At 33.8% G+C, this 14,905-nt stretch overlaps 1 protein-coding gene across 2 annotated transcripts in view; it reads right to left on the bottom strand.

The window, feature by feature from the left end:
- SEMA3A (semaphorin 3A) overlaps positions 1-14,905 on the bottom strand; it is a 237,674-nt gene that overhangs the window by 43,404 nt on the left and 179,365 nt on the right. For both annotated transcript variants that reach the window (XM_089917757.1, XM_089917756.1), the window contains exons 7-11: positions 9,798-9,940; positions 7,921-8,035; positions 7,762-7,831; positions 5,001-5,145; positions 1,071-1,290 (exon numbers count right to left, since the gene is read on the bottom strand). In XM_089917757.1, the coding sequence (XP_089773883.1) occupies positions 1,071-1,290; positions 5,001-5,145; positions 7,762-7,831; positions 7,921-8,035; positions 9,798-9,940 (693 nt within the window). The remainder of the gene's footprint in view (positions 1-1,070; positions 1,291-5,000; positions 5,146-7,761; positions 7,832-7,920; positions 8,036-9,797; positions 9,941-14,905) is intronic.

Raw genomic sequence — 14,905 nt, 5'->3', positions numbered from 1 at the left:
ACTTTTATTGAACTCCAGGTCTCCCTGGGATTCTTTTATTTGATAGAGAAACTTTCTCACTCATAAAAGCAGACTGTAATGTATTGCTCAGAACCTGACACTTACACTTGATAACGTATTTCACAATTTTGTTATAAAACTTTAAGTCTTTAAAGCACTTACTGTGCAGTTGCCATTCCCCTGTACTTAATGCAATTTCTTTCTCTGTTCTCACCAAGGGAAAATAAATGTTATTATACAGGTTTCAGTGGAGCACTCACCCTGTTTCCTATTGATTTATTTCAGTTAACAACGTTAATGGAGACTAGGAATTTATTACCTTGGAATCTGACCCTAAGTAGCAAGTTTCAGATTTGTAACTGGTGCTTTTAAAATAGTATTATTAAAGAGAGTAGGGTAAAAATAAAATAATATGTCATAATAGCAATGGAATTCATCCTGAAAATATACCTATAAAATGTTTGTTTCTAGTCATGGAATTGGTAAAAAATACGTCATTAAATGCCTATAGAAATGGATCTAAAATGTATCTGACGATTCCTTAGGTCCACTCTGTTGGTTTTCTGATGAAGTTTTATTTTGCTTTGTTTTCCTTCTCATTATATGGTAAAAACACTAAACAAATTTTGTTGCCAAAATTTATTTTCTGGAAGATTTGCACTCTATGATAATTTTAAAGTTCGGATAATTTTGCATCAATATATTCTAGAACTTTTATTGAATGTCTTGGGATTTGAGCAATACATTTTTGTCCTGAAAAGCCACTGTTCAGAAAAGAGTTATGATTCAATTATAGACATTGATTGTTCACCTAATCATTAGCGTTACCTGATTACATTTATCAACTTTTGATTGAAAAGGAAATTTAATTTAAATTAATAAATATATGTCAACTTGCCTAAAAAAATAACACATTGGAATGGGAGAATGTCCAGGTTTTTTTAGTCATTTATTAGAGGTTAACTATATCTTGAGAGTGACTATAAAGTCTTCCTTCAGTTCTTAGTATACTTAATTAGTTAGATGCAATGTTCTGGAAGAACATTTAGAGCTGAAGTTAAAACATTTACCTGTTCCAATAAACAGGACATCATACTGGCCATCTTCCGCATCCACTCGATCTACTACAATTTGTGTAAACTGGTAATTTACATCTGTTTTGATCATTATCGGCCGGTTATTAATAGGAAACACTGGATTGTACATGGCTGGATGACTTCTGGCAAATGTTATAACATCATCAGGAAGGTCTTTTGTAGACTCAAATCCACCAAATGTTTTACTGGGACACTATTAAGATAAAGAAAATATCTTTTGATTAAAATATAATGAATAGGATTATAATTTATATAATATATGGCCTCAATGAGCTAGGAATCTAAATCTGTAATTTTTAAAATAACTGTTAAACTAAACAACAAAATAATTTTACTTAAATTAGTAGATGTAATATATAATATATATTTTCTAAACATATTTTAAGTCTCGATGGGATGTCATCATTTCTTACCAAAAGTTGCAAATGCATCTAATGAATTCAGTGTACAGGAGAAGTCTGATGCCTCTATTAGTGACAACACCATATACTTTATGTTTAAATGAAGTATTTGAAATAATGAGTGGAATATGTTATAACTAAATGCTATTAATCATTAGACTAGAGAAAATCAAAAATTTTCTTGAATGCATTTCATTTTTCCCTATGGTATTATGCTAAAATATAAATGCTCTCTTCAAACTAAAAGACAATATAAACTATTCTTTATTGCTTTATTTTTAACATAACCCTGAAAAAGTACCATAAAAAGGACCAAAAGTATTATTGCTTTAAAAATTACAGTAATTCTAGGGATAAGGAGATGTGTTATTCAAGGTGTTTAACAACGTGCATTGCACAGAAACTGACCAATCAGAATGGACCAAGCAGAACAGATGATGGCTATAGGGAGAGCCAGACACGATGCTGTGCTGTACACTGTCATAATATCACCTCTGGATTTAAATGCTCCACTTAAGGCAATAAGTCAAAAACAAGAAAATTCAGATTTTACTGTCTCTTTTCACTGCATTTAATTATGTGGTGCAAGCATTCAGAGTACAGTATCTCCAGTCTCTTGCTTTTTGTCTTACAGTTAACTAATTTCTGCCATTTAATGTAAGAGTTTGAGAGCTGAAATGTAGTTGAGTGGCTCTTGATCTAACAAGAGGCTTAGAAGGAGAAATCAATTGTCTCTGCCATTACCTTAACACAGATCATTAATAATTCATGAGAAATGAAATAAAGCTATTTTGAAACGGGAAGAGTATCTCTTTATGAATATATATGTATGTAGTATACAGATACACACACAATAATACACTAATATAACAGTTAAGGGATTTAGGGAATTACTTTTTATTTAAGTAAATTAAAAAAATTATTTAATGTTATAGAAATATCAAATAGCTGTATAAACTCCTAGAAGAAACGATAAAACATATTTTGTAACATTAATTTTTTTTGCTTTTCTACCACCATTTAAAAACTACTTGCAAAAATTCAGAAATGATTGAAAAAGAGACTTATTTTAGATTTTTATCTTACAATTTGTCTCACTTTCTTGCCTTACTTTTATTTTTGTATTTAGTATTACTTAAGCTGTAGGTTTTTCTTTAAAAATAAAGAAAATGCCCTTCTATTGCCACACTGCTTCAAGGCCTCAATATGTTTTTCTCCAGTAGTGTTGATGGAACGACATATTCTCAGCTGCCCCCTTTTGGGATTAATGGATTGATCTAAGGGAATTTTATTCACAGAGCAAGGTGTTGCCTCCTCCTGGCAGCCCCTCCGTAATTCCTAGCTTAGGCAGTGCTTTCTGTCTTCTGCCTCCAGCACTTGGTTCACACTGCTGACTTAATGGACCATGTCATAACAACTCTCTATGAACAATGGGTGAGAATTCAGGCTCTAGAATCAAACTGCGTGGAATGAATCTTGGCTCCTCTCTTTGCCTCAGAGTCTTCATCTGTGAAATGGGAACAATTATTGGGCTACTGTATATACTATTTTATATACATATACATACACACACACATATAAATATGTATGTATGCATAAATCTGTTAAAACGGGCTTCTTATAATCAATGGATAGTCTATCTTGTTCATTTTTTCTTCTGAAAGCCTATTTAGGTTTTTTACCTACAAGCTCCATCAGCTAGAAGTAATCTTTATGAAATGCTCATAAATAAGTTTAGCAAAAAATTTTACAGAAAATAAAGATTAAAAACATCCTATGCCTAATAAACTCATCTAAAAACATCATTTACTTGAATTTAACAATAAAACTGACATGAAATTAAAATAATGGTTAAACTTAAAGAACAAGTTTTTTCATCATATGAAATTATTTCCTTAAAGATTCTTAGGGTTATCACCTTCTAGAGAAATGGAAATAAAAACAAAAATAAACAAATGGGACCTAATGAAACTTAAAACCTTTTACAAAAGGAAAGCAAAGTAAACCATAACACAAAAAGACAACCCTCAGAATGGGAGAAAATATTTGCAAATGAAGCAACGCACAAAGGATTAAATCTCCAAAATTTACAAGCAGCTCATGCAGCTCAATATCAAAAAAAAAAACAACCCAATCCAAAAATGGGCAGAAGACCTAAATAGACATTTCTCGAACGAAAATATACAGATTGCCAACAAACACATGAAAGGATGCTCAACATCACTAATCTCTAACTACAATGAGGTAGGTATCACCTCACACCAGTCAGAATGGCCATCATCAAAAAATCTACAAACAATAAATGCTGGAGAGTGTGTGGAGAAAAGGGAACCCTCTTGCACTGTTGGTGGGAATGTAAATTGATACAGCCACTATGGAGAACAGTATGGAGGTTCCTTAAAAAACTACAAATAGAACTACCATAAGGCCCAGCAATCCCAGTACTGGGCATATACCCTGAGAAAACCATAATTCAAAAAGAGTCATGTACCACAATGTTCATTGCAGCTCTATTTACAATAGCCAGGACATGGAAACAACCTAAATGTCCATCGACAGATGAATGGATAAAGAAGATGTGGCACATATATACAATGGAATATTACTCAGCCATAAAAAGAAATGAAATTGAGTTATTTGTAGTGAGGTGGATAGACGTAAAGTCTGTCACACAGAGTAAAGTAAGTCAGAAAGAGAAAAACAAATGCCGTATGCTAACACACCATTGTAAAGCAATTATACTCCAATAAAGATGTTAAGAAAAAGATTCTTAGGGTTAGGAAATGTTGCACTGGATGGTTCCATCCACATATTCTAGAACATCTGCTGTCATATTCACTCACTTTCTACTGTATCAGTCTTTTCTTTTTTTCTCCCTACTTTAAATTGCAGACTTAAAGCTGATTTTATTTTGAGCTCTATCCACCTTTTTATAAGCCTGAATGTGCACAACATTGCTGGAAGGAGAGAGGTCAGCGATAGTAGACAGCATCTATTAAAACACCTAGGCCCTTTCCATGAGGTTTTTGTTTGTTTCTTCCTTGCATATCTTCTTTACCTATTTGAGAGATGTGTCCCACTTCCATAGGAAGATAATATTGATTTAAATTTGTTTCCTCCTATTTAATGTGCAATTCTTGAGCCTTTGCCACAGAGAGAGCAAGTCTATCCTGATTGTTTCAACTCTCCGTGAAAGCCATTTTTACTATATCTCTTTCAGAAAAGAAGATAAATAAGGCTAACTGCTCAGTTTCTATTTCTCATAAATTATTGGTATTAACTACTGGTAAGCATTGAACTTAAGCACTGATGCCTGTGAAGAACATGTCTTTAAATGTGGAATTTCATGGTTATCAAAGAAAAATCCTTGCCTTTCTTTCATTTATAGTCTCGGAATTTTTCTTTTACATTATCTATATTTAATATGTATGTAGCTGCTTTTTCTTTTTAACCTTCAGCATAAATTTATTCATTTCCTATCTTAAACACCTAGGCCACTTACAGTTCCTGGTCGTGGATAGGGGACTCTTCCTTGATAAGGCACCCACTGGTAGTTGGGACCATCCCTGTGAGCATATGGACCCAGGAACACCCTTCTCACATCACTCATGCTATACATGCACACGGCTGACCCCTTGAAGATGTTACTAAAAAAGACAGACAGAACAAAAACAGACTTTCATCTTTACACAATGACAGAGCTATTTATACTGAGTTTTTAAATTTCAGATAGCAATTATCAATACCTGAACATAAATTCTCAAATAGTGTTTGGGAGTTTTTAAGTCACATATTTATATATATTTTAATAATACACAAGAAAGCAAAATTATGATTGCTCAAAATTCGAAGGCATGGATGAAAACACCTTTAGCACTCATAGAACATATACATATTCATTTCATAAATAGACAATATACGATATAAATATATACATTCATATCATATGTAAACATTGATAGGGAAAACATATATACAAAATCTAAAAGGTAATGATTAATTCTGATGTCAGATAAAATAAAAATATAAACTTTGGTATTATGTTAAGATTTAAGCATCATTGCTGAAACCAGGAAATGTTTAAAAAAGAAAGAATGTTTAAGAACACATTTTATAAACTGAAACTGGTGCAGAAGATGAATAGTCAATGTGTTATAATTTTTAACTCCCAAACCAACAAAAGTATTTGATCAAGTAACAGAGCTCGATTTGTGTGAAGGCGTTTAATATCATCTCTTTCCAACACAGAAAATCATTTTAAGTTAGTAGCTATTACACCCTAGCAAAAGTGGAGTAATATAGCAATTATCCCCATCATTTTGTTGGACAAAAAAAATCAGGTAATTGAAGCAAACTGGAAGTTTACCATGAGCTGCCACAATTTCCCATTTTATTTTGCTTATATAAATACAGCTTGAGAGATTTATTTATAAAGATATAAAACAGTTGTGCACATTAAAAATATGGAATGCATACCTTTTAATCAATCTCTACCCATAGAAAATTACATAAAAATTAGACCAAATGAAAAACTTGTGTAATAAGAGTTTATTATTGAAAACTGCTGCATCTAGACAATGTCTGGTAGAGTGCAAGCTTCATGAGGGAAGGAACCATGCTTGGCTTCTTTTCTGTAACATAAATTACATATTGCACGGTACCTGACACACAGCAAATTTCAGTAAATACTTATAGAACTTAACAACAATATTTTCATAATGGAATAAGTAGCAAATTAATACATATTTGATACATCATAGTAGTTTGTAATGTTTATGTGTCCCTTTTTCATTGTTATACACTTTGCTTATCTATTGATGGAATCCATCATCATGGAAAGATCTTTTTAGGATTTAAAGCTGTTAAGACTAACTCATATATGACATCAATCTCGCTGAAGCAGATAGGTGAAATTATTTTACCCACTAAGCCAGTGATTCTCAAAGTGTGGTTCCTAGACCAACAGTATGGGCATCACCTGGGAATTTGTTAAAAATGCGTTCTTAGGCCCTACCCCTTCCTACTGAATCAGAGACTCTGAGGGCGGGGCCTAGCATCTGTATTTTAACAGGCTCTCTGGGCGATTCTGACGCAAGCTTAAGGCTGAAAACTACTGTACTAAGCAATGAGGAAGCAGAAGAAATGAATTAATATTTGTTTAATTTGAGCCTCCCACATTTTTTTTTTTTTTTTGCGGTACGCAGGCCTCTCACTGTCGTGGCCTCTCCCGTTGCGGAGCACAGGCTCCGGACGTGCAGGCTCAGCAGCCATGGCTCACGGGCCCAGCCGCTCCACGGCATGTGGGATCTTCCCGGACCGGGGCACGAACCCGTGGTCCCCTGCATCGGCAGGCGGACTCTCAACCACTGCGCCACCAGGGAAGCCCAAGCCTCCCACATTCTTTAGCGGTCATTCTGTTTTTATACTAAAGGGGAGAAATATTTAGGTATGGGAAATTGCATCTGGTTTTACTAATATAGTTTTCCTAATTTTTACATGTTATTTTAAAAATTAAGTAAAAATGTCCAATCAATTTGTAATGGCTTTAATATTTACAGAAAAAATCAGTGTTTGGACATTGTAGTTAATCTTTCTTTATGCTATCACAGTCCCTTGTAGCACTCTTCCTGACTTTTGATTTTAAAATTATTTTTCTTTTATTAAACATTTATACATATCCAAATGCATATCCCTCTTTATATGCATTTAAATATATGTTTCTTTTAGCAATTAGAGGTAATGTAAACTTTATGCTGAATGTAATAGTCAGGAAATAATTACTGCTTGATTGACAGCAAGAGCTTTGAGGCACATGGGGAATGATGAAAGGAGGTGGCGGGGAGAGGGGGAAGAAGGAGGAGAGAGAGTGAGAGAGAAAGAGGGGGTAGGGACAAAGAAGAGAAAGGAGAGGGGAGGGAAAAAGATTTTTCACCCTTAGTTTATATCACTACAAACTTTTAACAAAACTCAGAGTTCTATGTTTATAATATTTTACATTTCACTCAAATTTTTAAAGTCAAAGCTATACATAGGGCATGGCATACATTTTTCATCATTAAATTTATAGTAGTGAATTCTTTGCTAAAATTTATGTAAAAAATGATTTAGGTCATGACTTATTTCAGGCACCCAAGAATGCACAAGAGCTCAAAGGTTTAGCCAACGTTGTTCTTTCAAAAATATTTTCACAAATTATGGACACTTGGAAAGCATCTAAAGGACATGAATTTTCTATGATAATAAGAGAGCAAAGTGTTATTTACCTGGAAGTTGTAAACACTCCATATACAATTGGATTTTTAGGATCTTTAGAATTCATTAGGAATACATCCTCTGTTTTAAAACAAAATTGGAGAAAGTTGCATTTTTGAAGGTAATGGCAAGGTTTGAATATTCTCTATATGACATCATCAGCTACTTACGCAATTCATCAAAATGAGTGTCAATGCCATTTGGACCTGGCACTGAACAAATGAGACGAGCTTTGAGGAATGTTGTCCATTTATTCACCAGACTTCTGTGGCCCCCGAAGTCATTCTGAAAGGAGAGAATAATGGTTTTAGAAATTGTGCATGCAAATGATATCTTCAAATATCTTATCTTCTCATATCTTGAGACAGATACAAATCACAATTCCTCATTTTTCAAATTGAGAAATGAATTTTAAATGACTAGATACAAGTAACTATGCTTTCTTATTATATTTTTGGTGAAATCTATTCACTCCAACTTTGTTCAAGGAATGACTTACAATAAATATGCCTTAGCATTAAAACGTCACTGTACTTTTTCCAGTCTGTTACCACTTGGCAATGAACGATATTACTCTTGTGTTTGTTTTGGTTTGCTTTTAGTCTCTCTTTCTTATGTAAGTTTTCCTTAAGATTTTACTCACCTAAGTAGGCTGGTTCACAAAATTAAGCACATTGGCACATAGTAGGCACTTAATGAATATTTACTGAATGAAAGAATAACTGCATGCCTTATAACTCATACTGAAAATACACCACAAACAAAAGCATGCTAGCATCAAATATTTTTATAAGCTCAGTTGACGCAACGCTGACTTTACAAACAGCATGTTGAAAAAACATCTGCATAAATCTTAATAAAGAAAACTCATTCTAGAGCAAAAATTTTGAAAAAGTATCTTCTCACTGAAAATGAAACTTAACTGTAACCTGATGTAGCAATAAATTCTATTACGATGGTATGGATTCACCAGTAACTTATAGTCTTATAATATTTATGTGCATATGTTTGAAGGAAAATAACTTTTTCTTCAAAAATATAACACTGATTTATATTTTGTTTATACGATTTTATTTAGTATAAAGATTTTTTTAACCCTTGTAAGTACTGCTTTTAAATATGCCTTATATTTTGTGGAGAAAAGATTCTCATATATTGCATATATCATTTGCATGTTTCCAGAGCATTAAAAATTTTAATTTTCCAGTAATTTAATATACTAAAGATAAATAATTAGATGATTGGGATAGGAAAAAGGATATCCCCGCCCGCAAGATAGGGATTTTTAAAATTTCATGATTTTTTTTTTAAAAGAAATAATTTCATTTTAAGACAGTAACTGGATTTGGCCTTGTGATTTTTCTTGAGATGAAAGGTGCTTTAATATATAATAACAGTTAGCTTCATTCATATTTCATATATGCTGTACTATACAGCATAGAGGGTAAGAGTAGTATTGTTATCATTATTTTCACACTGATACTAATTAGTCCATAAGTATTTACTGACCAACTTTTTATTCTATATATCTAACATTATAATACATATCACATCTGAATTTGTGCCACACAGTATATGAAAGTTCAGAGCTTCAAAATTATGTGTGTGTGCACATATGTGTATATAGGATGCTATAATCAAGTCATAAGAACAAGCTTTAACACTTGTCTCTTTTATATTCATACTTGAGTTATTTCCAACAAAAAATATTCATTGAAAACTTATACACTGTAGGAACCTATGCTAGGTCTGAGAATACAAAAATTATATTTTCCCAGGTAATATGAAAAAAAATTATTTCTCCAGAATTTCAAACTAATATTATTTAATGGAATTGTGAAATAACACCTCACAACCTATACCTCTATGTTTGACTATGAAGTTATTCATAAGCAACTATGTTTTCAATCTTTTTTTGGTATTTAAATATTTCTAGTGATCGGTCAAGCTTTTTAGCCATATTTTTCATTATATTTGTACAAAGGTAGAAAAGGAAAAAACTGCGGTTGGACAATGATACCCTCCTCATTTTTTTTCTTTACCTCACCTTGCATATCTGACCTATTCTAGCGTGAGTGGCTTTTCCAGTGTGTTCTCCATCTATCGCATTTTCACGGAAGAAAAAATACACTTTGTCATCTTCAGGGTTGTCACTTTCTGGGATGAGGTGGGCACTAATGAACCTTGGATCTGAGAGACAAATTATAGCATATATATTAATTCACAGTTGGGTAAATAAGACCATTCATTACAGTCCATTTTCAATTTTCTCTTAACCCCTATGTGACATATTTCAAGACCTAATCTCTCTTTAGTTCACTCTTTTTCAGTAGATGTGAACTGTTCTTTACGTATTTTAAAGTATGTTACAAATCGCCTTATGTCTCAAACATTATTTTAGGAGTAGGTGCAGAAATCCTCCGTGTGACCATATAGTGCAGATGCATCACTGGATATTAAAACATTGTGCAAAGTGTAAGGGCTATCAAATATTACTTATTGTCATCACTATTGTTATTCTTTCTTTCAAGCATAAAATAATTTAAATCAAACTACCAATTGGTCTATTCCACTTTCGAGCAAAAACTAGGTGGGAGGGGAGAGATGAGATTCATATAAAACAAAAGAAATTTTCTCAAGTTGTACCCCATCTCATTAAATGGCATTGTCATTTACGAGGTACTCAAGCCCCAAACCGTGGAGTTACCCTTAAGTTCTCTGAGTCTCCATACACCAGTGTGTACCCCTGATATGTCATTTCAGACATATCTAAACCCTCCTATATCTTTTCAAATCACACACAATAAAATGCAAACTCCTTCCAGTGACCAGAAGTCATTTACCATCTGGTCCCTGCTACCTCACATGACTTTTCTTCTTCCTACCCTTCCCTTCCCTAACTTACTCTTAGCCAGACATACCAAACCCCTTCCTGGTTCTCAAACAGGTCAAGCACTCTCAGCACCGCCTCAGATTTTTCCTCACTGTGTAACTCTCTGCCCTCATATATTCTAAAGACAGGATTCTTATTTTTACTCAGGTCTTTGTTCAAAATATTACGTTATTAAAGGCATCTTTGTTGACTACCCTAATTTAAAGTGCTGAAAGCCTTACTCCTACTCACATGCATTACTTTTCTTCCTAACATTATGAAACACCTGCTATGCTATATCTCCCTGTTGCTTTCTTCTCTCTTTAATCTTCATTTGCTTATCGTCTGTCTCCCTCTCCATCCCAATGAATATCAGTTCGAGGAGAACAGGAACTTGGCGTGTTTTGTTTGATGCTATGATCCTAGAGCTTAAAATACTGAGGGCATTCAATGAATATCTGTGCAAGAAGACAAGGAAAGAGAAAAGGAAAAAACAAGACTGCCTAGATTATGCAGAAGGTGTATCTGTGATGTCTAGAGTCCCACTTCAAAACATACTTCTGTAAGTACCTGGCTTGATATGGCTGTGGGCTCATATAAACTATTTAACAAAATATAATTGCTTCACGGCCTTAACAATGTAACATACTAAGAAGCTGAGTTTGTTTCATTGAAAGCACTTAGGATTGTTGCAGGTATTTAAGTTCTCACAATAACCTACTTTTGCTCCCATGGTGTATTATGTTATCAAGTTAACTATGAAATATACACACCTAGGTCAGCACCATACTTAAGATACCAGGAAAGGGATCAGAATATTGAAACCAGCTTTATCCATCTTATTTAGTCCTAACCTTTTCACCTGTGAATAATCATGTTGTCATGTGTACTACACTTGTAACTTTCCTTTAGCATTTGCTCTGGGGCCATGTACTTAGTATATTTCACAGGGCTACACTCCACTATCTTTTTCAGGCAAATTATACAGACCCTGTAAGTAATGCAAAACATATGAAATATTACCTATTCATATTTAAAGTTCAGTATGCCAGTGGAATAAGAGAAGGAGAATAAAACCTCAAAATTTGGAATCAGGACTAGAATTTTTAATAATACATTACTTCAACTTTAATAAACGTTGCAAAGGTGGTTTTTCTTCATAAATTTCTACTTAATTATATTCATAAACATATTTGTATACATGTTTTTGTCTCCTGAAGAATGGTGAGTGGATTAATGCGACAATAGTACGAATTATGTTACAAACCCAATAATTACCACCCTACTGATGAAGTCAGATTTCTAGCTTCAGAAATTCAGCATGTGCATGTATGTGTGCATGTATGTGTGCATGCATGTACATGCAGATGTATAACACAGACCTACACGTGACAGAACTCAGTTCAATCACTTACAACTTTTGTGACATTTTAGCAAGACTCTTACCTCTCAGATCTCAGTTGCCTAAATTTCAAATTGGGTTTATTTCATGTTAAGTTCAATTCACCTTGTGTCATAAACAGTTCACATACAAATAAATATTTTAAACTTAAATAGTACATGTGAAACAACTCTGTAAAATATTAACAAATGTACTATGCTGTTATGATGATGATACTAAAAGGAAGCCTCAATCACGTTAAGTTCTCATTATAAGATCTCATTATAATACAGCTGCAGAATTAAAGTGAAAAATCATACTTTCTTCTGCTTTAATGATGAAAAAATGGAGAAGTCGGTTTAATACTACCTCCCGTATTAAGGAAGTTGTTCATATATACACTTGAATAACTTAAAGGATTTCAAGGAATTAAATCCAACTACCTTTTATTTGATCACAAATACACGCAAGGCACTAAGTATAAAACAAAATGAATAATATATATATATCCCTTGTTTTCAGAAAGCTACAATCTAGCAAAAGTGATGTTAGAAACAAATGAGAACAAGGCAAACAATATTTTATACTTATAGATATTTTCTTAAGTTACTATTTGGGCATGAAAAAAGGAGTTATCAAGCATCATGCTTCCATCTCTAAAATATGTGAAGATAATTATCATCTTACAAATGTGGACTCTAGTAGGAAATAATTCAAACAAGTTATCACGTACATTAATTGTTTAAAGGGTCTTCAAGTCTAGTCTCTCCTTTAGTATCTGATATTACAGGCACAGAGGATTTGGTAGGTGAATTAGCAGTTTGACATAGCTTCAGATTACAGACAAAAAATACCATTAGGCGTAGAAAACAAAAGCCAAATATATCAAAATAGTAAAAGAGATTATCTAAGAAAAACAATGTTAATTGTCTTCAAGAAATTTAGGTTATATCTTATACCTGAAAAAACATTCACTCTAATTTCAAAATAAATTAGGTCTTTAGTTGATCTCTTCCAAAAATTTAAAAGAAGCCATTCTTCTAATATTTCAAATTTAGAAAATCTTTTTTTTTTTTGGCCAAAATCTCTGCTCACTGTTCATTTTCTACTTATGCTCCAAAGTTTGCCTCTCCCTTCATTGCCCCTCTTATTCTCTCAGTCTATTCCCCTCCCCTCTGGTGAATTCCCCTCTTTATCACATGAACATTCTAACCAGTCATTCTAATTGTCTTCCCTATCATCCTAGAACCTCTTGGCTTCCTAAACCTCCACTTACCTGCCTTTGAAATCCCAGAACTTTTTTTTCCTTTGCCCCCATACCTAAGCCAGGATGAAGAAAACCATATAATCGTAGTAAATGGATTTGCTATAAATTCAAGTTATTTATCCTAAACAAGAATTCTAGTGTTGCTAAGTAATTGGTTTATTTACTTTTAGTGGCTCATCTTAGACTTATTATCAGCTACTGTTTAAAATCATTCTCATTGTCTTCAGAACAACTAATGTGCCATCTCTCAATCTACCCACCAGAGATGGACTTTCTAATGTTATATGGCTGAGACCAAGGCCATTCAGTAAGAACTCCCTCCTTTTGCTTCCTTCACACCCCGCATAATTGTTCTTTTCTTCCTTTCTGTGGAAGAATTATTTCCCTTCCATAATATATATAAGGCCTCTCTCTATTTGCTCTCAATCTAATAATCTACAGAATGTTGCTCCATTGAGCAATCTCTATTCTTCATGTAATCACTTACATTTATATTTTCATTTATCAAATATCTCCTAATCATTTACTCTATGCCCTGAATTGTGGAAGATTAGGGGATATTGTGATGAAATGTTTTCTGCCTACATGGTGCTTACTATCTGTGAGGGAATACCAACAGTTAAACAGAGCAATTATCAAATTGCACGTAACAAAAATGAGTTTGGAACGAATGCAGTGAGAAATAGAAGGGACAACTGATCTTGCTTTGAAGAAATTAGGGAGTTTTTCTCAGAAGATATGACATGTAATTCAAAACCTGAAGAATAAGAGTCTCCCAGGTAGAAGAAACACAGGTGCAAGGTCACAGAAACAACAGAGAATGTTGTGCAACAGGAGAGAGCTGGTCAGAGAGGATGACAGAAAGTTAAGCAGAGGCCAGCATAAGAAGGAAGTTTATTGTTCAGGAGTTTATTGTCCTAACGGCTAAAAGGGAAACCAATGAAGTATTTTAAACCTAGTAATGACATTACCAGGTTTCTATTTTAAGAACAACACTGGCTGCTGTAGGAAAAAAATATATACTGAGGCAAGAATGAAGGCAGGAAGATTACTTAGAAGACTGGTGAGAAATGATGGTGATGTGGACTTGTATGATAGAGGAGACATACGCAGAGATTATGGGAAAGTAGAACCAATGGATTATGTTCACTGATAAGATGTTGAATGTGAGAAGTAGTAAGAAAAATCAAGGTAAAATTAAAGGAAAGACCGCTTTAAACAACTGGTGGGATAGGAATCATTTAGCATGAAGTAACACTTGAGGAAGACTAGATACGAGATGTGGAAGGAAGACTAGCTCAGTTCAGTGCATCTTTAGAGGCAGATGCTTGTGAAGTTATTCCTTAGACCAGGAAATACAAGACCTTAGAGAAGCAGGAACCAAGATGGCAGAGTAGAAGGACGTGCTCTTACTCCCTCTTGCAAGAACACCAGAATCACAACTAACTGCTGGACAATCATCGATAGGAAGACACTGGAACTCACCAAAAAAGATACCCCACGTCCAAAGACAAAAGAGAAGCCCCCGTGAGGGGTGCAATCACAGTAAAATCAAATCCCATAACTGGTGGGTGGGTGACTCACAGACTGGAGAACACTTACCACAGAAGTCCACCCACAGGAGTGAAGGTTCTG

The sequence above is a fragment of the Delphinapterus leucas genome, chromosome 9 (genome assembly GCF_059928025.1).
Source record: "Delphinapterus leucas isolate spDelLeu-1000000601 "Yukka" chromosome 9, BTC_Dleu_Yukka2, whole genome shotgun sequence".
Lineage (NCBI taxonomy): Eukaryota > Metazoa > Chordata > Mammalia > Artiodactyla > Monodontidae > Delphinapterus > Delphinapterus leucas.
This window is presented reverse-complemented; position numbering and strand designations above follow the sequence as displayed.